General features: G+C 34.1%; 1 protein-coding gene across 3 annotated transcripts in view; it reads left to right on the top strand.

Moving 5' to 3' along the window:
* Nucleotides 1–22312, top strand: part of USP36 (ubiquitin specific peptidase 36) — a 37457-nt gene extending 15145 nt beyond the window's left edge. For all 3 annotated transcript variants that reach the window (XM_074260284.1, XM_074260281.1, XM_074260283.1), the window contains 12 exons: nucleotides 1344–1455; nucleotides 2299–2439; nucleotides 3084–3184; nucleotides 4143–4284; nucleotides 4832–5515; nucleotides 6490–6620; nucleotides 8232–8858; nucleotides 9350–9579; nucleotides 12259–12360; nucleotides 15653–15768; nucleotides 15976–16128; nucleotides 19777–22312. In XM_074260284.1, coding sequence (XP_074116385.1) covers nucleotides 1344–1455; nucleotides 2299–2439; nucleotides 3084–3184; nucleotides 4143–4284; nucleotides 4832–5515; nucleotides 6490–6620; nucleotides 8232–8858; nucleotides 9350–9579; nucleotides 12259–12360; nucleotides 15653–15768; nucleotides 15976–16107 — 2518 coding nt within the window. In that variant the 3' untranslated portion in view covers nucleotides 16108–16128; nucleotides 19777–22312. The remainder of the gene's footprint in view (nucleotides 1–1343; nucleotides 1456–2298; nucleotides 2440–3083; nucleotides 3185–4142; nucleotides 4285–4831; nucleotides 5516–6489; nucleotides 6621–8231; nucleotides 8859–9349; nucleotides 9580–12258; nucleotides 12361–15652; nucleotides 15769–15975; nucleotides 16129–19776) is intronic.
* Nucleotides 22313–22536: the final 224 nt, after the last annotated feature.

Below are 22536 nucleotides of genomic sequence, written 5' to 3'. Positions count from 1 at the left end.
TTTTATATTTGATATTGACCATTTTTCCATTCTGGATGTGTTCTAGGTGAACTCATTAGTTTCCATGGGTTTAATTATCACTTCTATGTGGATGACTCACAGATTTATATTTTGATTTATATATTGAGCTCCATTTTCTTCCTCTTTGCTTCAGTAATGCATCAACAGCTACTTACTGGACATTGCAAACTGTATGTTAATAACGCAAACTTTACTTAGCCAAACTAACCTCATCCATCCAGATTCACCCTTCTTCCAACCTTCTAGTTTCCCAGAATCATAATGGAGTTGTCTTTTACTTTTCATTCTCACTCATCCCTTATATCCCATCAATTACCAATCTCACTTTTTCAATCTTTGCCACATAGCTTATATTTCACTTTCTGTTTTTACTCATACTGCTACTACCTCAATTCAAGAATTCATTATTTCTTGCCAAGGCACTTACAATGGTATCCTAATTAGTTTCCTTGCCATAAGTCCATCTTGTCCACTTCAGTTCATCTTCTGCACTGCTGTTCATCTAAAAAAAAGTGATTTTCTTTAACATGTATCAGATCCCATAACTTTCTTAATTATTAAATTTAAATGGAATAGGAGCAGCTAGGTGTTGCAGTGGATAAAGTGCCTGTCTTGGAGTCAGAAACACTTCTCTTCCTGAGTTTAAATTTGACATGAGACAATTACTAGCGTTGTGATCTAAAGCAAGTCATTCAATTCTTTTTGTCTCAGTTTCCTCATGTGTGAAATGAGCTGAAGAAAGAAATGGCAACTCCAGTATCTATACCAAGAAAACCTTAAATAGGATCACAGTCAGACATGACTGAAAAATGACTGAACAACAACAGACTTAAATGACTCCCTGTTGCTTCTGATCAAAAATATAAATCCCTCTATTTGGCTTTTAAAGACATTTACAATCTAGTCCAAACGACCCAACCTGTTATGTTACATATATGTTACTTCCTTTCCCATACTCTTTACAAGCTCACTTCATTTCTTTGGTAGTGAGGTAGGGGACTGTGAATACGAAATGTTGCATATATATTATACTTTTTTTTTCTTTGTTACAAAGAATAAAGTGGGGTTAGATGGAGGAGCTATGTATCTAGAAATGACAGTGAAATACAAATAGCAATAATAAAACTTTATAAGTGTGGAGGGTTGAACTCCATAGTTCAAACTCCACAGTCCAAAAGCAAAGGATGACTTTGTGATGATTTACCCTTTTGTTAGAAAAACATTTTATATCCTCTTGTGCATCACTCCCAAATCATATAGATGAGAGAATAGTTCTTCCTAAAGTATAAGCTACTATAGTTTTTAATCTGTTTTCCCTATAGATGCAAGAAAAAAGTGCCAGCCAGTAAGCGCTTCACAATTCATAGGACATCCAATGTCTTAACTCTTTCCCTAAAGCGTTTTGCAAACTTCAGTGGGGGTAAAATCACCAAGGTGAGTTTCATCCTATCAGAAATTATTCAGTAAATACTATAGCTTTGGAAGCTCTACTAGGTACCAGCCAGATATTATGATTTTAAATAAATATGTAGTAAAATTATTTTTATGTAATTGTTAAGTTCCTGGTTGTATAGCTAGCTGATTCAGTGGAGAGAGTGCTGGTTCTGAAATTAGATTCATCTTTCTGAGTTCAAATTTGATCTCAGACATTAATTGTCTGATCCTGGGCAAGTTACTTTAACCCTGTTTACCTTGTTTTCTCATCTGTAAAATGAGTGGGAGAAGGAAATGGCTGACCATTTCAGTATCTTTGCCAAGAAAACACCAAATGGGCTAATCAAGAGATGACTATGACTGAACAAAAGCATATTTATCTGGTTTCCAAATGAAAAAAAAACCTCATTTTAATTTAATTTTTATATTTTTGTATTTTAAAATTCAGTTTAAAAAATCAGTATGTTTCATGTCTTACTATTTAGAGAATATTCTAAGAAAAATTGTCAGTTTTTATTGGTCTCCATTTTTTACCTCATTCTGCAGAAAAAAAATTTTTGTGGAATTACCTTAGTCCTGATCCATTCTATAAAGTAGTACTTATTAGAGGAAGTAGATATATTCATCCATATTTTACAATGTGTTTATGGAATAGTAGAGGGAAAAAAAATATATTCCCATTTTATTTATGAGAAAAGAAGTGATGAGAACTGTTCCTTTATAACAGGACCAGGAATAACTATTGAGTTGTTATCCATAAAATACTTTTGTTATGATAGGGATGAAACAAAATTGACCTTTCATCTTAATCTGAATTTTAAATTCTGTTTTCTTTTATAATAGGATGTAGGATATCCAGAATTTCTCAATATACGACCATACATGTCACAAAGTAATGGTGACCCTATCATGTATGGGTTATATGCTGTACTTGTCCATTCAGGCTATAGCTGCCATGCTGGACATTATTACTGTTATGTGAAGGTAAGTGTCTTTTTCTTCTTCTTCTTCTTCTTTTTGGGTATACTCAGTTTAGTTGGTAATAGATTCTTGATAAATCTTGATTTTTTTATTTTTATTTTATTTATTTATTTATTTATTTTAGTGCAAGGGTACCAGTCTTTAGAGGTTATGTAAGCCCTGCTTTAGAATCTTGTCTTAGAGAAAATAGGGCATTTTTCTAGCAAATCTACAACCCCATTTAGAACATAAGGGAAGCAAGAAACTTAAAAAAAAAAATTAATATCTGTACTATTATGATACATGGAGAAAGAATAGGGAAGTAACTGTTATAATTGCTTGGGCTATAAATGGCTTTGCCTGATAAGTCTACAGAAAAATCTTATCTAAAGGAATGCATTTACTTGTGGTAGAAGGTATGGAGATCAGCCTTTCATATCTTTGGAACAAAGAACCCAAAGAATGATGAGATGTGAAAGAATTAGAAATTATTGTCAAACTTTTTAGAGGTCACCATTTGAGGCCTGCCTCTTTAAATTATTAATATATTCTGAGCACTTAGTTATATAACATATTAGAAATTATAAACAGTAGTTTTTATTACTCAGAACAGAAAAGGGAATCTTCACACCTTTAGTGATTGTTTCCTCAAAAATTCATTCCTTTAGGCTAGCAATGGGCAGTGGTACCAGATGAATGATTCCTTGGTCCATTCTAGTAATATCAAAGTGGTCCTCAATCAGCAGGCCTATGTTCTGTTCTATCTCAGGTAAGTCCTTTGAGGTCTCCCTTTAGAACTTTCCTTTGTCTGTCTAGATCCTTTCATTGAAATTAATTAGAAATTCTCAGAGGAAGGCAGATGTTTTAACAGAAAATTTCATTTGTAATCTCCAAAAGCATTCAATTTCAAACTGATCTCAGGAGTCCTAACATAGATCCCAGATGTGGAACATCTCCTGAGTGCCAGTTTAGTGGAGTGTTAGTTTTAGTTTGGCTTAGAACTTCAAGGCCCTTTCCAATTGTATGTACCTGAGAACTTTCTATCTTCTAGGAATATCCACTGAAGTTAAGGCTATGTCAGAATATACCCTTTCAAAAATAAGCTAGCTCATTTCTAAGCTTAAACAAAAACAACTACTAGATTAGAGAATGTAAGAGTGTTTGCTCTATGACATTTTAATCTTTGAATTCTGGAATAACCCAGCTTCTTTTGTACTTCCTGTCATTAAGGGTTTTGGTGCCCTTAAGTATCTTGCCAGAGAAGGACACAGCTAAAAAAAATGGTGACGATTTGAATCCTTAGCATCTAAACTTAGGATGCAAGAGGAGTTATATCATGTGGATTTTTTTACCCATAGGTGGTTACCAGTAAGTCTGTGGAATCCAGAATCAGCAATCAATTAGTTGCTACCAAGTTAAAATAAAGCATTTTAGAATTATGTTAACTACCTTGGAACTTAACCAGTCAGAAAGCTATTACTTGAAAAAGTGTCTTTATAGTTTGGTATGCTGTGTTCAGTTAGACTCATATATCTGAAAATGAACAAAGTCACATTGGTTTATAGGACAAGATAAGATTTATCTAGTGATCTTTTCTCTTTGTCAGGCATTTAGCAACCTTAAGGTGCCCTCTGCTGTAGCTCTATTTCTTGCCATGGTCCTTTTGCTTAGTTATTATCTATTTCGTTTACTGTCTTTTCAACATTATAACTTCTTTCTCCTCCCAGAATTCCAGGTTCTAAGAAAAGTCCTGAGGGGTCCATTGCAAAAACTGCCTCTGTCCTTCCTAGCCGAGCAAACAGTGTGGTTCCTGAACACATCAAGAAAAATATTAGTAATGGTATTGTCTCCTCACCACTAATTGGAAAGGTAAGTAATTTGTAAAACATCAAGATGCCTCCCTGCAAGGAACAAGAGTAATCTGTATCAGTGTTTGTACAATTAAGTGTCAAGTCATTATTTGGGAAAAAGAAATCTATTACACATGATTATGATCTGGCCATTTCTTTGTTATTGAGAACTTAGTGGAGAGTAAAATAACTTTCAAGAAACTTGTAAGCTTCTACTCTGTTCTTGTATGAGATGGCAAGATAAGTTGAATAAGGGAAGGGGTAAAAAGTGAATGTTGAGTAAGCCAAAAACTGCACAGTAGGCTTTGTTTCTTCTGTTTCCAGAGAAGATCTATCCATAAGTTTGAAAAATATATTGGCTCATCTCCTTAGGAGACAAAAAAAAATAATAAAAAGAAATGGAATCAGTCTTCTTTATATTATTGGCTATATATGGAAAGTTTCTTTGTTAAAATTTTCTACAATAAGAAAGTGTGATAGTGTTTTGCCTTACTTAGTGTCTTGCTTGTTGGTCTTTTTCTTTATTTCAAAGTCCTAAAACTGCCTTCTTCTTGGACTTCCTTTAGAAATTGGACTTGGTATCAGTGAAAAAACAGCCGACAGCAGAAGAAAATGGTGTCCCAGTTTCCAGAAATAGCTTTATGATAGGGTCTAAATCACAGAATGGAAATGTTCAACTAAAGCTGCCTTTGGGGTCCCTGTCCCCAAAACTTTCTGCAAAGCCTATTCATGGACCTGTCATACTGGATAAACTGGGGAAAAAAGTCAAGAAGCCTCTCTCCCTGCAACACCTTTCTCCATCACTAAAAGTATCTCATGGGTTAAATGGCACCAGCAGCTTAAGTAGCACTAAACTTGAGAGCCGTAGACAAGGCTCATGGGAGAACAAGAATGCTGTGCTAGCTACCTCACCTAAGCTCCTGCCTGAAGTGACTGTTAATGGCCATGGGCCAAAGAGTAATGGTGAGTGTTCAGATCCCAAGAGGAAGGAGTCCATCAGTTCCAGCCCTGAGTATTCTACCAGTAGTGAGACAGCCAGGGGGCCCGAGACCCCGAAGAACGGAGTTGGCTGTTTCTATACTTCTCAGGAAACAGACTATACTGCTGGTGAGCGTACCAAAGAGCCACCTGGTGGAGAGGATTCTAAGATGGTGAAGTTAAAGTCCCCTGTTCTGACCAATACTGCCACTGAGCCTACAAGCATCATGTCCCCCCCACCAGCCAAAAAACTGGCCCTTTCTTCCAAGAAGGTGGGTATGTGAGGTCTCATTCCCTGCATGTGATCCATGGGGCTAGAGAGGCAGGTTTGATTTGCTTTTCGACCTTAGAATTTTAGAGTGACTTTGCATGAGAAGAGAAACTATAAGGGTTTGGTCCTCAATTTAGAAAAATGAATTTTATTTTCGGTTTCCTTAGCAATATTTTGAGCTATCATTATAGTAGCAGGGGATGGGAACAATAGAAATCAGATTTTAAGGAAGCCTTCAGCTTTCTCTTAAATTAGCTTATAGATATTTCATATTCTAAATTTTTTTGGCTGATTGGTATGGCACTGAACAAATAGACTAATTTAGATAGAATTGACATTTTTATTATATTAGCTCAATCTATCCTTGACAATTGATATTTTTCCATTTGCTTAGATCTGAATTTATTTGTATGAAAAATGTTTTGTAATTGTGTTTGTATAGTTCTTGGGTTTGTTTGATACATATTGTTAATGAAAGTAAAATTCATCCCAAGAATTCTATGAAAATAGAAAGTAACTGTCCACTTAAGGATAATAGATGGATGCATAAGCTAAACCTCAATTTCTTACTCCTAAAACTTGGGTGAATATTAATAGAAATCAATTGGGGTTTTTTGCTCAGCTAGGTGTCCTTGCCTCTGAATTCAGAGGATTGGGTATGCTTGAGTTTGACAGGGAAACAGCAGCAATCTCCTTCATGGGGCATAAGGAAGATAGTGACAGTTATGCTGAGATTTCTGTTGAAATTTCCTTCTTTTTTTCCTTTTTGTTTCTAACCAAAAACACTTCTGATTCTTCTTCTATCATTTCCCACCCTTTACCTTCTTTGTTTGTTTTTTATTTTCTCTTCCTGCCCATCCCAACCTTTCCTCTTTCTGGGCTCTTCTTTCCCCTCATTTTTATTTTATTTTTTCCTCTTCTCTCACGGAAACCTTTTTTAGACCACCAAGTTTTTATTTATGTCGATAACTACAGGCCAGCACCCTACGGAGGGCGACCGGCAATGACCTCCATTCACCTCCCCATTCATCATTCGCTGACCACACCTACCCCACGAAAATCACCCACCCTGCCTCCGCCTCTTCTTGGCCTGTCAGTAAAATCAGGTAAGTTGTACAACACAGAACTCTAGTCATAGGGTTGGCCGTCTGTTCTAATCTGGGCTAAAGGAAGTAACTACACTTTTAGTCCTATGAAGGATGTTGTATTATTAAATATTGAAGTGAGAATGATTAATGACCAAACAAGGGATGGTAAAAATGACAGTAATACATGTTCCTCATTGTTTCTTTTTTTTACCTATTAGAAATTTGAGAGAGGATCCTTCCTTGGTAAAAGAAAAGCTGAATTTCCACAGCTTGTTATCATCGTTCTTATTTTTCTGAGACTGTGTTCCATATGATATATGATAGTAGACATAAATATATGTTCTCCGAACTATATACTAAGACTTATCTGAGTAATCTTGTTACACCTTGAAAAAGGAAAAGAAGATCCAAAATAAAGGTGATGTAAAAACAAAAGATAGCAATAAGAATGAGGGCCTTATTTCAAAAACTGTTTCCACCCTTCCTAGCCAAACAATGTAGTTCCAGAGCATTTCAAGAAAAATATTGAAATTGGTGCTGTCCCCTCTCCACTAATTGGAAAGGTATGTTGATATATGGATGCCAGAGCCCAAATCAGAAAATCTGGGAGTATGAGCTCTATGCAGTTTGCTTTTTCAATTTGTCTTATACCATCTGATATTTTGAATTGTGAAATTACTCTGCTTCTTTTGAAGTTTGTTTGTTTTTTTTAAGAATAGAACTTAGGATTTATATATTAAGGAAAGAAAAAAGAAATTAGAATTCTATTCTAGAATTGTAAAGGATCTGTTAAAAAAATGAAAAATCCCTAAAGACTTTGATTTAGGGAGAAAGAAAGGTTAAGGTTAGAATACTTAATTCAACACATTTGTTCTAGTAAACATTGTTGTTTCCTCTTTCTTCTATCTATATCTTAGTTCCAGTGCTTGAAATATGTAGTACATTGAGATTGAACCTCATCCTTCAGGAAGGACATTTGGAATATTGAATAGGCACTTATTTTCTACTTTTTCTTGTTGGCACAAAAAGAAAATTCTTTAGGAATATGACCAGAAACTTTAATGATTTTGTTTTGAGTTGGGTTTACTTTAGTAATTTTATCAAAAATGCATAAGTCTGTTATTTAGACAACTTATTACCTTGTTTAAGTACAGAAAGACAGTAGGAAATAATTTGGACCTTTTACTTGGCTTTCTTATACAATTCCTTTTTTCATTTGTATGCTCTGATAATTTTGGGACTGGGAATTGGAGCCTAATTTTAGGCACTCAACTGTTTCCAAGATTTCTAGATTGGGGGTGATCTACATTCATGTTCGGATTCTGATACTATTTGAATTGGAAAAAAATTTTCAGAATTTTCAGAAATTTTTGAGGGCCATAAGCTATGTAAATAAAACAAAATATTTGATAATAAATTTTATTTTGTGAAAATAAATTAAATTTCAGCTACATTGACATATTTTCTTAAATTTATTTATATATCTCAAAAGCAGTCTGCTAACTAACTCTAAAGGGGAAACTGTTTAAAATATATGGTTAAATTGTTTGAGATTAAATTTTAGCAAAGATGAGTTCAACTTGAGACTATTGGAGCTAATTTTTCATATGCCTGCCTTTCTGTTTTTAGGGCTGTTTCACCTCCCAAATCATCAAATTCTTTGAAGTCTACCTTCAATTCCTTTTCAATCAAAGCTTCACCACTCCTCTCCAGCTTTAGGCCTTCAGGGATGACTGAACCACATAACTGCTCCTTTGCCTCTAACCCTCTGCCTCAGGTAAATGGGGACATCATGTCCCCTTCTCACCAGCAGCAGGGAACCAGTAATATCCCTCAAAGCTTCTCCAAAAAGAGAAGGAAAAAGCATGTAGGTGAAGATAGATCATACAGAAATCCAGAAGAAGAAATCTCACAGGGAAATGGAGAGGCAGTAGCTGACCTTTCTCATGTAAAGAAAAAGAAGAAGAGGAAGCATACAGAAGAAAGTCATAGATCTTGGACAGAAGTTGCTACATCTCTTACACAGGAAGAACAAACACAGAGATCGAGTTGGAATAGAGGGATAGGAAGGAAAAATGAGTTAGATGTGACTGTTGATAGGCTGGAGGAAGAGAAAAATCAAGAGATGAATGGGAGTCACATAGGAGTTGTGACTGATGCCCATTATTTTTGCAAAAAGAAAAAGGAAAAAAAAAGAAAGAGAATGGAAGAATGTAATGAAGAACATTGTCACTATCAGAAATCATCTTTGGACAGGTGAGCATAGGGATAAAAGGATGTCAGATATCAACCCACCTTTATGAGATTTAAACTTATTACTCTAGGTATGATACTGTTTGACCACTATCTTTATGGGAAGTAGTAGAAGAATATATCAGGTACAGTTTCAAACTGTGGTTGGATTAATTGGATATACTTTGTTGTCTCCTGATTCTCAGTCTGGTATTGCTATACATTTATTACTTAATCTTAACAATGTGTGTTAAATAGTTTGAGCTTATTTTGACAATATAATTGATTTTTATTGTCCTTCCTTAAGGTTCTAGTTTCTAGACTACAAGAATTTGGATGATAGTTTGTGGGTCCTACTTCTTCCCAAATTATGGGTAGATGGAAGTAGTAAAGTGTATTTTGGCTTTTTAGTTGAAATAAGGTTTCTTTAAAATGAGTTTCTTTTTATTCTTTGTTTTGAGTAAGAGATTTTAACTACCACCCATAATTTTACAGCAGCTCTCTATTTGTGACAGGGATGAGCCAGAATCTGTTACAGAGTCCCCAAGGAAAAAGAAAAAAAAGAAAAGAAAGCAAAATTCAGAACAGGAAATAGAAGAGAACGATCACCAAAAACACCAGAGAAAGGACTGCCAAAGTGGCCAAAAGGTCATCCCTAAAGAAAACAGTATTTGCAAGGACAGCAATCAGTCTCCAGTTGTGAATGGCCAGCATCCTGGAAATATTGCTCCATATTTGTTTTTGGGTGAGGATAATTAGAAGATGGGCAGATTGAAAGAATAATGTCTTGTGTGATTGATGAGTCGTGGCTAGTATTTCTTGTTCTACTTTGTTTTTTCTTTCTAGTTTAGAGGTATTCTGATGTTCAGACAGACTATTTGAAAACTAAAACTTCTGTTTTGGAATGAATTATGTCCTTCTAGCATAATTTTATCAAATAACACTTAAAATGAGATGAGTGGGGAGATGAAATATTTAGAGATAGCCCATTTCTGTTTATATTTGACACATCTACATGAAATCTAAAACGGAATTAGCAAAAAGTAATAAGAATGGGCCCATGCATAAGGCTCCTCGTGGGCTGCATATTAGCTTAAAAAAAACTGTGTGTATGTGTGTGTATAGACATTTTAATTGAGTGTTATGGGCCACTTGTTTGTGGTCTCTGATTAATACCCTTATATTAAGATAACATTACCTTGAATATGTTGTAGTTAATTTCACAATTTTTATTAAATTTTGTTGTCATTGATGAGATTTGGTGGTACTATAATCTCATTAGTAAAAAATACTATTTATTTTAAAAATAGATTTTATGTTAACCTACATTTTACCTCATTCATCTCCTTTCCTTCTTTCTCCCAGAGAACCAAAAAAAAAAAAAAAAAAAAAAAACTGACAGTATATATACAACAGTAGATTAAAACCTCTGAAGAGTGGGGGGAGGTTCTCATATCTCTTCTATGAAATCAAATTTTTTTAAAATGACTTCATAGCATTGTTTTGATTGAACATAACCATAAATACTTACTCATCTGTTCATTGACATTGCTAGAATCATTGTGTCAATTCAGTTAAATCTTTCCATAGTTCTCTATATTCATTATAGTCAGTTTTCCTATAGCACAGTGATATTCCATTACATTTTTATACTCCAGTTTATTTAACCATTCCCAGTCAATGGTTTCCCATTCTTTACTACCATAAAAAGTGCTACTATAAATATGTGGTGAGATATATATATAAAATTGAGAGAAAAATTGAGATTTTTTTTTGTTGTTTATGACCTCTGTGGAGGTCATAATAGCTCTGGGTTAAAGGGTGTGGATATTTCAGTCACTTTATTTTTGTAATTCCATATTGCTTTCCAGCATAGATAAGACTAAATCAAAGCTTCACCAAGCACAACTCCACCAAATTTGACTTGTTTTATTTTTGCCAACTTTCATTACATGCAAGGGCAAACCTCAGGATGATTTTGTTTTACATTTCATGTGACTTAGCTCATTTTTTCCCCCTGGTTATTAACCGTTTGTTTAAAAACAAAAACAAAAAAACCTTGTTTGTTTGTTTGTTTGTTTGTTTTTTCAACTTTGATCCCAAATTCTGCAAGTATATTCTTTTTGAGGAATATATCCCTTCTCTTCTTACTATTTTGAGGCTGTACATTAGAATATGAAGTTTATTCTATTTATTTTTGCACAAAATATATTGTTCACATTAATTCGTTTTGTCTTTCCCAAGAATTTCAGATAATTTGCCTTTTCTGTTAGCTGTAAATATTAACTTTTTTCTTCTTAAATTGTTTTATTGATACTATTTCTTCTTTATTTTTTCATTATTATTACTTTCCATTGACAAATCCCATCAATAGAACCATCCCTTGTAACAAGTAAATACAGTTAAAACAAATCATAAATGGGCCATACCTGTAGTTTAATGTCTCATTCTGTACTTTTTTACTGGCTCTCCTCTAAAGTTATAGTTGGTCTCTTCATTGACCAAAATTCTAAACTTCTCCAGTGTTGTTTTCTTTTGTACTGTTGTGGTCATCATGAAATTTGTTCTCCCAATTTAGCTTTAAGTGGGTTAATTTTCCTCACTGTTCTCATCCTTGACAGGAAGACAGCGCATCACTTAAGATTTAAAATATTATTCTCTCAAAAATAAAAAAATGAAATTAACTGGGTGCTTATTAATTGATGAAATGGCTGAAAAAGCCTTTATAAATGTAATTCAGTAGAATTGTGTAGTAAAAAAAAAAAAAAAGGATATTTCATGTTTATATAGCACACTGTTATTTCAAAAATTCTTAACATATCTATTTGATATTATAACAGCCCTATTATCCCCATTTTACAGATGAAGAAACAAGTTCAGAGAGATTAATTGATTTGCCTAAGATTATATAGCTAATAGGTATCTCAGGTAAAATTTTAATATAAATCTTCCCAACTGCCAGTTTCAATGCTTTATCCATTTTGAAATGCCAGCCTCTCAAATAAAAAATTTGGAGAAATGTGAGAAGATTCTTAAGAATTTATTCAGTGAAAAAGAAACAAAACACGCAATGTACATTAAAATGATCATTAAAGGGAAGCCAAACTCTGGGTAACTAGAAAGCCAATGGTGGTCCTAGATAAAAGATGATATATACCTCATTCCTCACCTCAGAGGGGAGAGGGAGGGACTAATAGGGCAGAAATTTGTATATATTATCAGATTGGGTCACCACATTAGGCATTTTTCCTTAACTTTGTTACAAGGAAGAGTTCCCCTTTCCTGGGGGAAGGGATATTTTTCTATGAGTGAGATATAAAAAAAAAAAGTGTCAATGAAATTTATTTTAAACATAAAATTGATTGTGTCCTTAATGATTTAACATGAAGATGTTTATAAATATAACTGTTTATTCTGATTACAGAGAAGAAACAGGCTCCTTTTCAGCTCTGGAATAAAGAGAAAGAATCTAATATAGTCCAGGAATTGCTCAAGTATTCATCTGATAAAGCTTATGGGAAAAAAGGTACTGCCTTTAAGACCAAGCCTCTTTTTGTTCCTTTGATTACTATTTCCCAAATTCTCAAAAGTATATGAAAGATAGGAGGTCTGAAAAAAAATAAGGATATCCTAAAATGTTGTGAAAGGCTATAAAATCATTAGATTAGAGAAAACTTTCAAGTGTGTCCACAAACAGTTCCTTAGCAGCAATAAATTTTCTGTACTGCTTATCATTGAAGACAAAAACTGAGGAATAAGGTAATGATACATATAGTTTAAATTTTTATTTTATTTTTTTGTGATATTCAAACAATGCTTACTTGTTGGATTTTTACTAAAAAGATTAATTTAGATATATGGAATACTTAGCCAAGGATCTTTTATACCTTTATTATTATTATTAACAAGAAAAGAGTAGTAGTGGGGGAAATAAGTGAAGGAGATTGTGATCATCAGATCAAGGTAGAACAAAAAAGGAAGAAAATGGGATACAAATGAGTATTTTGCTAGGTGATCTTGGGAAATTGAGGGAATGTTTATTAAGTATATACTGTGTGACAGACTTTGCATTAAATGCTTTACAAATATCTTTTGATCCTCACAACTACCCTGGGATGTAGTTGCTGTTATCCCCATTTTACAGAAACTCAACAAGATTATATAGCTAATATATGTCTAAGGCAGGATTTAAATTCGGGGTTTCCTAAATGCAGGCCCAGAATTCTATCCTAGTGGTACTATCCATGCAAGACAAAGAGTGCTTTCTCCCACAACTTGCAGTACCTTTACACCAAGCTTTTTCAATTGCTCATACATAAAGCCAAGTGGAGGGTCTGGTCACCTCAAAGGAAGGGATTCTGCTCAAATGAATATTAGTTTATAACCTCTGAATTCATAGTCAGAAAGGAAAATGATAATTTCTAAGTCAGAAAATTCTGTATGTGGGAGATAATCACAGAAGGATAGCAGTAGGATATCATGACTGGACCATAGATAGCTTATTAGATAAACAGCCTAAACCTTGACCATTCACAATCTGCCCTTTAGTAGGCTTAGCCCCAAGACAACTAGGAAGAATCATATACAACTGGCCTGCAGACTCTCTCTTAACCAACAAGTTAGAGATAAGAAAAAGGTATAGAACCAACCATACACACAGACCCTAGATAGTTAAATTTAACAGTACAGAAGCAAATCCTGTATTGAGAAACTTCTTTTTATTCAATCATTGCTTCTCGGATAATGGTACTAAGAACATAGCTCATTTCCTTTAATTGGTTGCCAATGAAGGTGTAGAAGAGAAAATTAAAATTAGAAAATTCTATTCCTGGAATTCTCCCCATTTTTAGCTCCGTCCCCTTAGCTTTCCTGTCTTAAAGTCCCACCTTCTTCAAGAAGTCTTTCCCAGTTCCCTTCGCGCTAATTTTTTTATCTCTGTGACTGCCTGCAATTTTTTCCGTATATCTTTCACTCACGTTTGCATCTTGTCTCCTTGTGATCTTCTTGAGAGCAAGGACTGTTGTTTTGTGGGCATCCCTGGTAATTAGCACAGTGCCTGACTTCGAGTCCATTTTTCATTCCTCCACTATGATGTAGGTCTGACCATTCATTCAAGACCCCTTTCTTTAAATTCTAGTGGCTTCCTGTTAACCTCTAGGTTCAGATACAAATCTTCTTTGATGGTTAAAGCTTTTGAAAACATGGCCTCTTCCTACTTTTCCATCTTATTCCCTTCCACATGTTCTACGATACAGTCATTGGCCTTTTTACCATTCTTTGAATTCAGGGCTCTCTATATAAGATATACCTTATATCTTATACCTTTTTCACTGCCTGTCTCTTAATGCTTAGAATATTTTACTTCTTCTCCTTTTTGGCTTCCTTAGCTTTCAAGTCTTAACTTAAGATCCTTCCTTCTAAAAGAGACTTTTCTTGGTGTCTACACTAATATTAGTGTCTTTCCTCTTTTGGAGTTATCCAGTTTATCCTGTATATATCTTGTTGGATTTTTCCCTGTTGTATTATGTATGTGTGTACAGTTGTTTGTAAGTTGTTTCCCCCATTAGACTGTGAACTTAAAAAAAGGGACTGATTGATTTGAGTTTTTTATTTTTGTCTTTGTCTTTGTATCCCCAGCACTTAGTATAGTGTCTGACATACAGTAGATGCTTATATATAGTTATATATAGTTGGCTGACTAACAGGTCTATATTTCCTCCCTTCCCCCCCTCCTGTATATCCATCTACAGTAGTGGATAGGATTATTAAAAAGTTCTTCCCTTCCCTTCATTGCATTATTTATCTAATTCTACTATTGAAGTATATTTTACCTGTGAACAAGGATAACAACTGGAGCTATGATTTCATTGATATAGGGAACTCCCAGGTGAGGAAACTCCCTCTTACCAATTCAGATCAGGACTTTTTCTGTAACTTAGAATCTTAGAATGTTGCCTAGAGCACTGAGAAAAAGTAATTTTATTTGGGACAAATTCAGCACATAACTATGTGTTTGTCATTCATGAATGCTCATTAAAACAGCCTCCTTATAGTTTCATTTTTTTTCAGGAGGTAAGTGCTTGTGCATTAACACATTTCCATATCAGTAATCCTTAATACCACTTGGTCTGAGCATGAGTATATGAGGTCAGTTTCAAAGTAGTATTAATTAACATTAATTAGGGACTAAACCTCTTTAAATAGATCTTCAAGAAAGAGAATGAAAAGCAAAATGGAAATATTAATAATTATTTGACCCTGATAACAGCAGAGGCTTCCATAACAGCATTATTTATCTCAGACAATTTTAGCCCATTGGGACATCAGATGCAGTCTGTCAGAGGGCCTAAGGCATCGTCTTTCTGTTTCATCAAACTGCAGGAGACTAATTTTTTCTGCCCTGGATATTCTTTAAAACAATTGGTTCTCTTATACCACTATTACCTATTCCCAAGAACATTCCAAAGTCAACATTCAGTTCTTTCTCAGTGTAAAAACTTATTTAGCAAGCTTTAAAAGAGCTTCTCCATTCAGTATCTACCCTCTTTCCCTCAGTAAAAAAGGTGTGAAGATTGTAATTCAGAAGAAGGAAATAGAGGCAGAATCTGACTTGTATCATCTCTTCTGCTAGGGTCTGTTACTGTTACTAACTAAATGGACTTCCCAAAAGAATTAGATGAGCCAATTATTACTGAAAAAAAATCACTTTTAATAGCAAATGATAAGTATAATTCCTCATGCCACTTGGTGAATTAGAAATTTAGCTTTCTGAGTTAGCTAAGTCTACCTAAGTATTAACAATTGTATCTGTTTTGTAGTTTTGACTTGGGATGGTGAGGTGTCGGCCATCAGCCAGGATGCCATTCAATATAGTAGACTGGCCCAGAATGAGACAGTGATTGATGATTGGGACAAAGAATTTGACTCTGGGAAGGTAAGACATGACTGGGAATATGGATCTGATGATGTATATTAAAAAACATATTTATGGTGCTATGGGAAACCTTTAATATTTAATGTTTTTTGGTGAATATAATGAAGCTAAGTCTAAACCTGGTGGCAGGGGAACTTGAAATTAGTTTAATGAAAACTTGTCATTTGATGACTGTTTTGTGAGATTTTTGACTTTTGTGTCTTTTAGGAAAAAAAAATAAAGAAGTTTAAGCGAGAGAAGAAAAGAAACTTCAATGCCTTCCAGAAACTTCAGAGCAGGCGGAACTTTTGGTCTGTAACCCATCCAGCTAAGGTTACAAGCCTTAGCTACCGCCGCTGAATCCTGCTGCTATTAAGAAAGGTAAGATTGAAATATAGAAATTAAAATTGTTTTTGAATGTCAGTACTTGTCAGTAACTTAAAGAAAGGATCTTTTTGTTCTTCACTGTTAAAATGCATATTTGTTCCATTTGTTGACAGAGTAGAAGAAAGATGAAATGAAGTATTGAAATTTAATAGCTTTAATGTGTGCTGCCATCTACTGTGAGACCTCTTCTCCTACTTAACTTGTAAAGAGGCATCCTTCTTGAACTCCTTTCTTTCCCAGTTCCACACTTCAAATCACTTCAGCAGCATCCCTCCCTCTCTTAAGCTAGAGCCTTAAGAGAGACTTATCTCTCTTCTCTTTTGCCTCTTGGTTGATCTGCTATCTCTCCCTAATTCTTAACATTTCCTAATCCAGTGGCTCCTCCCCTGCTACTTTCAAACATGCCCATATCTCCCCATCCTTATAAAATTTTCCTTGGAGCATCCCATCAAGCTGTCAATCTATAGTTTTTCCTACCTTTCATAGCTAAATGAGTATACTCGTTCTTTCCACTTTCTTGTCATTCACTCCTCAACCCCTTGAAATCTAGCTTTTGCTAGATCACTTGACTGAAATTGCACTCTACAAGGTCACACTTATGATCCCTGTATTGCTAAATCCTATGTTCTTTTATCTGTTTTCATCTTTCTTGATCTCTCTGAAACATTTACCACTAACCACAGTCACCCCTCATTCTGAGTAGGTTTTCCCAGGTTTTCATGATGTTGCTCTGTCATGGTTCTTTATCCCATCAATAAATAAATCCCATCCCAGGCTTCTGTCTTAATCTCTCTTCTCAGTGAACTTGTAATTTCCTATAGTTCAGGTATCTCTATGCAAGTAACTCCCAAATTTACATTTCTAGCCTTCATTTCTTTCCTGAATTTGAGCTCCATATCACTTAACTACTTGTTGGCTATCTCAATTTAGGTGTTCTATAGACCCAAAATAGGATCCACCCCCAACTTTACTATTTGTGTCAGTGGCACTACCATAAATTTTTTTTTCTCATTATGAACTTAATATAACTTAACATTAACATTTCACTTGATACAATTAACAAAAAATAGGTTTATAATATGAAACTGTTAACCTCTGTTAGGTACAGTTTTTCTTTTTAAAAAATCATATATTAAATTTAACATCATAATAGAATTAACCTTATTAATCTGTTTTATGTCATTTTCTGAACTCTTTGTTCTTCATGATCTTAAATTTTGGGTTAATGTTCTTCTCTTTGTGTTTTGCTCTTCTATACAGCTCACTAACTCCCACCCCTCATACCACTTAGAAGTTCTTCCTTATAGCAAATGAGCAATACAAATTGGTAATATAGTCAGGCAATACAAATCAACATATTGGCCATATATGAAGATGTGCCTCATTTTGAACCTGTACTCTGTCCCTTCTCTTCCAAGAGATTGGTGTAAGGTTTCACTATCCACTAAAGTCTGTTTCTGAAGTTATGATTGGTCCCTGCATCCATTAAAAATCTGTTGCTTTTCATGTGACCTATCATGCAAAATGGTCTTTTAATTCTACACATTTTCTTCTGCATCACTTCTTACAAGCATTATCAGATTTTTTGGAACTATTCAATTGGTCATTTCTTCTGGTACAATGATAGTTATATTGATGTACTCTTTTGTTACAGCATAGAAATGCTTCCGTAAATATTTTTGTACATTTCATGAAAACCATAAAACACTTTGTAACTTTAAAGCATTATTTAAATGTTAGTTCTTATTAATACTTTATGGGTCTTTTCCCTCTCTATTTGACTTCTTAGGCATGTGTGATATCATTGCACTTTAAAATGATTTGGATTAATTAAAAATGGTTTCAATAACATAACATAATGTTTCTGCTCTCTTTCTGCATCCTTAACACTTGTCTTTGTCATTTTTGTCCATCTGGTGAATATGAGGGGATTGAATCACACTTGACTCTATATCAACACTTAACCTTTCCCTCCTCTAGTATCCTGTCAATTGCCAAGTTTTGACTATTTCTTGTCCTCAGCAACTCTTTTTTCAACTTTTAAAAATCTATATTCAGCCACTTTAATTTAGTCCCTTGTCACCTCAAACCAGAACTTTTAGAGTTATCTTCTAATTGGCCTCTCTGCATTGTCCAATCTCTCCATTTTCCAAATAACTACCAAACTGATATTCCTGGAGTATAGGTCTGAACATATTATTTCCCAACTCAAGAAGCTTCACTGACTCCCTTTGTAGATACTATACAGGCTCTTCTCTGAGTTTTTAAAACTTCAATTTCATTTTATTTTCAGATCCACATTCTTTCCATCTCACCTTCCCCCTCCTCCAAGAAAAATAAAACCCCTGACATAAATGTATAGTTAAGCAAAAGAAAATCCCGCATTGGCCATGTCCCAAAATTACATCTCAGTCTGCACTATAAATCCATTATCTGTCTTTCAGGAGGTAGACAACATGTTTTATTTTAGGTCTTCTGAAATTGTGGTTGGTCATTAAGTGGGTCAGTTCCTAAATTTTGTCTTTACAGTATTACTGTTATATAAATTGTTCCTCTGGTTCTACTTACTTCACCCTGACCAGTTCACTTAAGTCTTCTCTAGTTTCTCTGATAACCATCCTAGTCATCATTTCTTAGAGGACAGTAGAGTTCTATTACATACATGTACCATGACTTATTCAAGTGTTCCCAAGTTGATAGGCATCCTGTCAGTTTCCAATTCTTTGCTAATTTAAAAAAAAAAAAAAAAAAAAGCTATTATAAATTTTTTTTTGTATATATGTATTCTTTTCCTTTTTTTTTTTTTAAATCTTTTTTTGGGTAGAAAACTAATAGTGGTGCTATTGGATCAAAGAATATGCACAGTTTAATAGATTTTTTAATTCAGTTCTAAATTGTTTTTCAGAATGAGTAGACCAGTTCAATCAATCTGCATTAATATGCCTGTTTTCCCAAAGCCCTTCCAACATTTCTCATTTTCCCTTTTTGTTAACTTTGCCAGTCTGAAGAGAGTGAATTGAAATCCTAGAGTTTTAATCTGCATTTTCCTAATTTTTAATGAATTAGAACATGCTGTCAAACTCAAAAAGAAAAAAGCTCCTTTATAAATTTGAATTAGTTCCCTATATATCTTAGAAATGAGATCTTATCATAGAAACATATTGCAAAGATTTTCCCCATTTACTTGTTTCTCTTCTAATTTTATCTGTCTTGGTTTTGTTGGTATGAAAATTTTAATTGTAATCAGAATTCTCCTTTTTACCTTTATCTTTGGCTTTTAAAGCTTTTCACATTATAGCTCCATGCATTCAGCCATTCAGCCTAAGAGGTCCACTTGCTGCTCCCTATGTATAACATTCTGTTTCCTATTTTCCATGTCTTTCTGGAGACTGCCCTACTCTCTTCTTTTGGAACTCCTTTAAGAAGTCTTTTATAATTCTGATGTTAGTGCTTTTCCTGAATCTCCCTACTTGTTTTGTATCTATGTTAAATTGATACTATATTTAATTATTTGTGAACATGTAGATTTTAAACTCCTTGACTGCCTCACTTTTATCTTTTTATCTTTAGTACCTAATAATGCCTAACAATTGGAGCTTAATAAATGCCTGTTAATTTATCAGCTAATTCTTTCTTCCACAGCTTCCAGGAAAAAAAAGTATCACTCTGTGAGCTGTAGCTGCCTGTCTGTTGGATCTAAAGAACAGATGTTGTGGACCTTAAATAACCCTGCTATTCCAAGGGTATTTATATTGTGAGCTTACGTTGGCAGGAGAAGTCTCCCTCCACTACTTTACAGATCATCCTGGAATAGAGTCTTGTGAACCATTATTTTACAAAAAGGAAAGATTTTAAGGCTTAAAATTTTGGTGACTTCAAAAATGGATTGTAGAAAAATTCAGTCTGATAATACTACAGAGATGACAGACTAGTGGGCTCAGGGTATGAACTGAACTGAACTGAATGTAGTTTACTAAGTGAATGTAAGACAGAGATTCTTCCACAGCAAAAGAAATGTTGAATCCAGCCAAAGAAGATCTAGATACTGGTGTGTACAAAATATGCAAGATAAAGGGACGGATCAAGTAGTTTCATGAAAACTAGCATCTCCTCTCATTATATTCTAAAGGAAACCTAAAGTCAGGAACTTTAAGGAGGACACACCTGAAATTTGGTAACCTTTGTGGTGAAAAATCATCTGTACTAAAACTGCTGGCATTTTATATGCTTCTGCTCACTGTCTTTATTTTTGGTTGTGGAGCTGGCATTTCTCTGAACCTGAGTGATTGGTCTGTGCCTCTCCTGTCCATCTTGATGCAGTAAGCAGGACTACTGCAGTATTTCTCCTTTGACATGGAGGCTTCAGTTAATATTTCTCTTTTTCCTTGAAAATTGCTGCTATTGATACCTTTATAGAGTAAAAAGCTGATTTTCTGTCATCTAAGCTTGTAATGAGCTGGAATTATCTGCCCTTTGCTTCTAAGTATGCTATTTTTGTTGCTCCAGTATGACTGTGATGTAGTTTACCTTACAGCTGCAATGATCCATTGAGGTGTGGTGGTCTTGGGGGTGAAACTCTTTTACTTTGATATATGGTATAAGAAAATGTACTTATTACCAGGCCAGTGGTTTACTTATGTTCCCTTTGCCCTTTTTTTGTAGTGCACACCCATTTTGATACTCTTTATAAAAGACCTTGGTTTAGATGATACTCAATATTATTTACTGTGCCTTTAACATTAGCAGTTTGAGAAGTATGGAAAATTTACTTTATTTGGTATTTTAAGAAAACTTAACTTCCATTATAGGGAGAAAGAGAAAAGGTGATAGAAATTTCACATTGGTGAAATGGAAAATCTCTATGTGGCTTAGATTCATTCCAACAAGTGATTCTTTTGCACGGGACCTATTGTTATTTATGTTTGTGCCACTTTCTTCTTAATTTAACTTTGCATTACACTCTGCTATTACCTTAGTTGGTGTTTTAATGTTGAATGTGTGGACAGAACCTGCTTTGGAGAAATTTAACAGCATTGTTTAGACCTTTATTTTTTAATGGGCTCATTCATTCGACAATCATTTATTAAGCAGCTACTATTTACAGAATACTATTTGAGAATAATAACACATGTGGTCTATTCTCATTAGTTATTTCAGGTCTTGAGAAAACAGAATTGTAGGGTTTGCTAATGCTAATTAGAGATTTTTTTGCTCTTCTCTCAGCATATTTCTGAATGTTGATTTATACTTCATTCTTATGAAAAGAAGAAGCAGTCATCCATGTCTGTAACTTAACTATCTATTGCCATGATGGAGAAGAAGCAGCATCTTTTTTTTTTTTTTCAGCAATCACTTCTTTATGTTGAAATTTACTTCTTTACAGAATATCTCAAGCCATTTCTCTCTAGTGCCCTATAGTTGGAAAAGAAAATTTGAGTATTTTACTGGCATAATATCCTTTTTTTTTTTTTTCTCCTTTACCTCATTCTCCACTGCTAAACCCCCTCATATATCCCTTCCATATTACAATTATGACATCTTTTCCCCATAGTCTTTGAATATATGTGTGTGTGTACACACACACACACACACACACACACACACATATACACACACATATATATATAAAAAACTTTCCAAAGCATTTTATCATTGTCCAAATGTAAACTAGCCATTTCCTTTTACAAAACATGATTAAACAAATTGGGATAGGGAAGGGATAGTGCCCAGAAATAATTTAATATACAAACTCTAGGGTGACATGTACATATATACATATCTATAAATATACATACAAACATATATACATATATATATAAAGCTTTTATAATAGCAGTCATTCAACTGACTTAGAATGTGGATTTTATTTAACTTTGCATTTAAGAGATGAGTTGGGGTAGGTAGTATATGATCTGTACTATAAAGACTATCCCCTTTGAGTGATCAAGTATAATATCACTCACAAATGAATTGCCATTGATCAGCTTGTTTTATTAACCTGGACTCCATTTTGACAATTTTTAAAGTCTTATGTTTAATGGTTGTATATTCTCTCTAATATATATGTGTGTGGATAGAAATGTCATCTTGTATTTTGCACCTCCTGCTGAAGGGTGCTCGGTAGCCTCAGATATTGCCAAGATCATGGTGCAATAAAATAATGAATTTTTGTGAGTTTTGTCAGTGTCTTGGTGAATTTTTTTTTTTTTTCATTTAGAATAAAATGTTCCATTTTCAAGAAAACATAACCATCCCAATGGCCATTGAATGAATTACAGATTTCAGAAATCTTTGTATGGCAGAGCTCAAGGTGATATACCTCTTTAAAAATGAGAGGTAAATAGAAACTTTTGATAGTTTGAGGAAATTTTTTTATATAATGGTAGATTTAAAATTGGTACC

Source organism: Sminthopsis crassicaudata, chromosome 4 (assembly GCF_048593235.1).
Source record: "Sminthopsis crassicaudata isolate SCR6 chromosome 4, ASM4859323v1, whole genome shotgun sequence".
NCBI lineage: Eukaryota > Metazoa > Chordata > Mammalia > Dasyuromorphia > Dasyuridae > Sminthopsis > Sminthopsis crassicaudata.
Note: the sequence above shows the minus strand (reverse complement) of the source record. Positions and strands in the feature narration are given on the sequence as shown.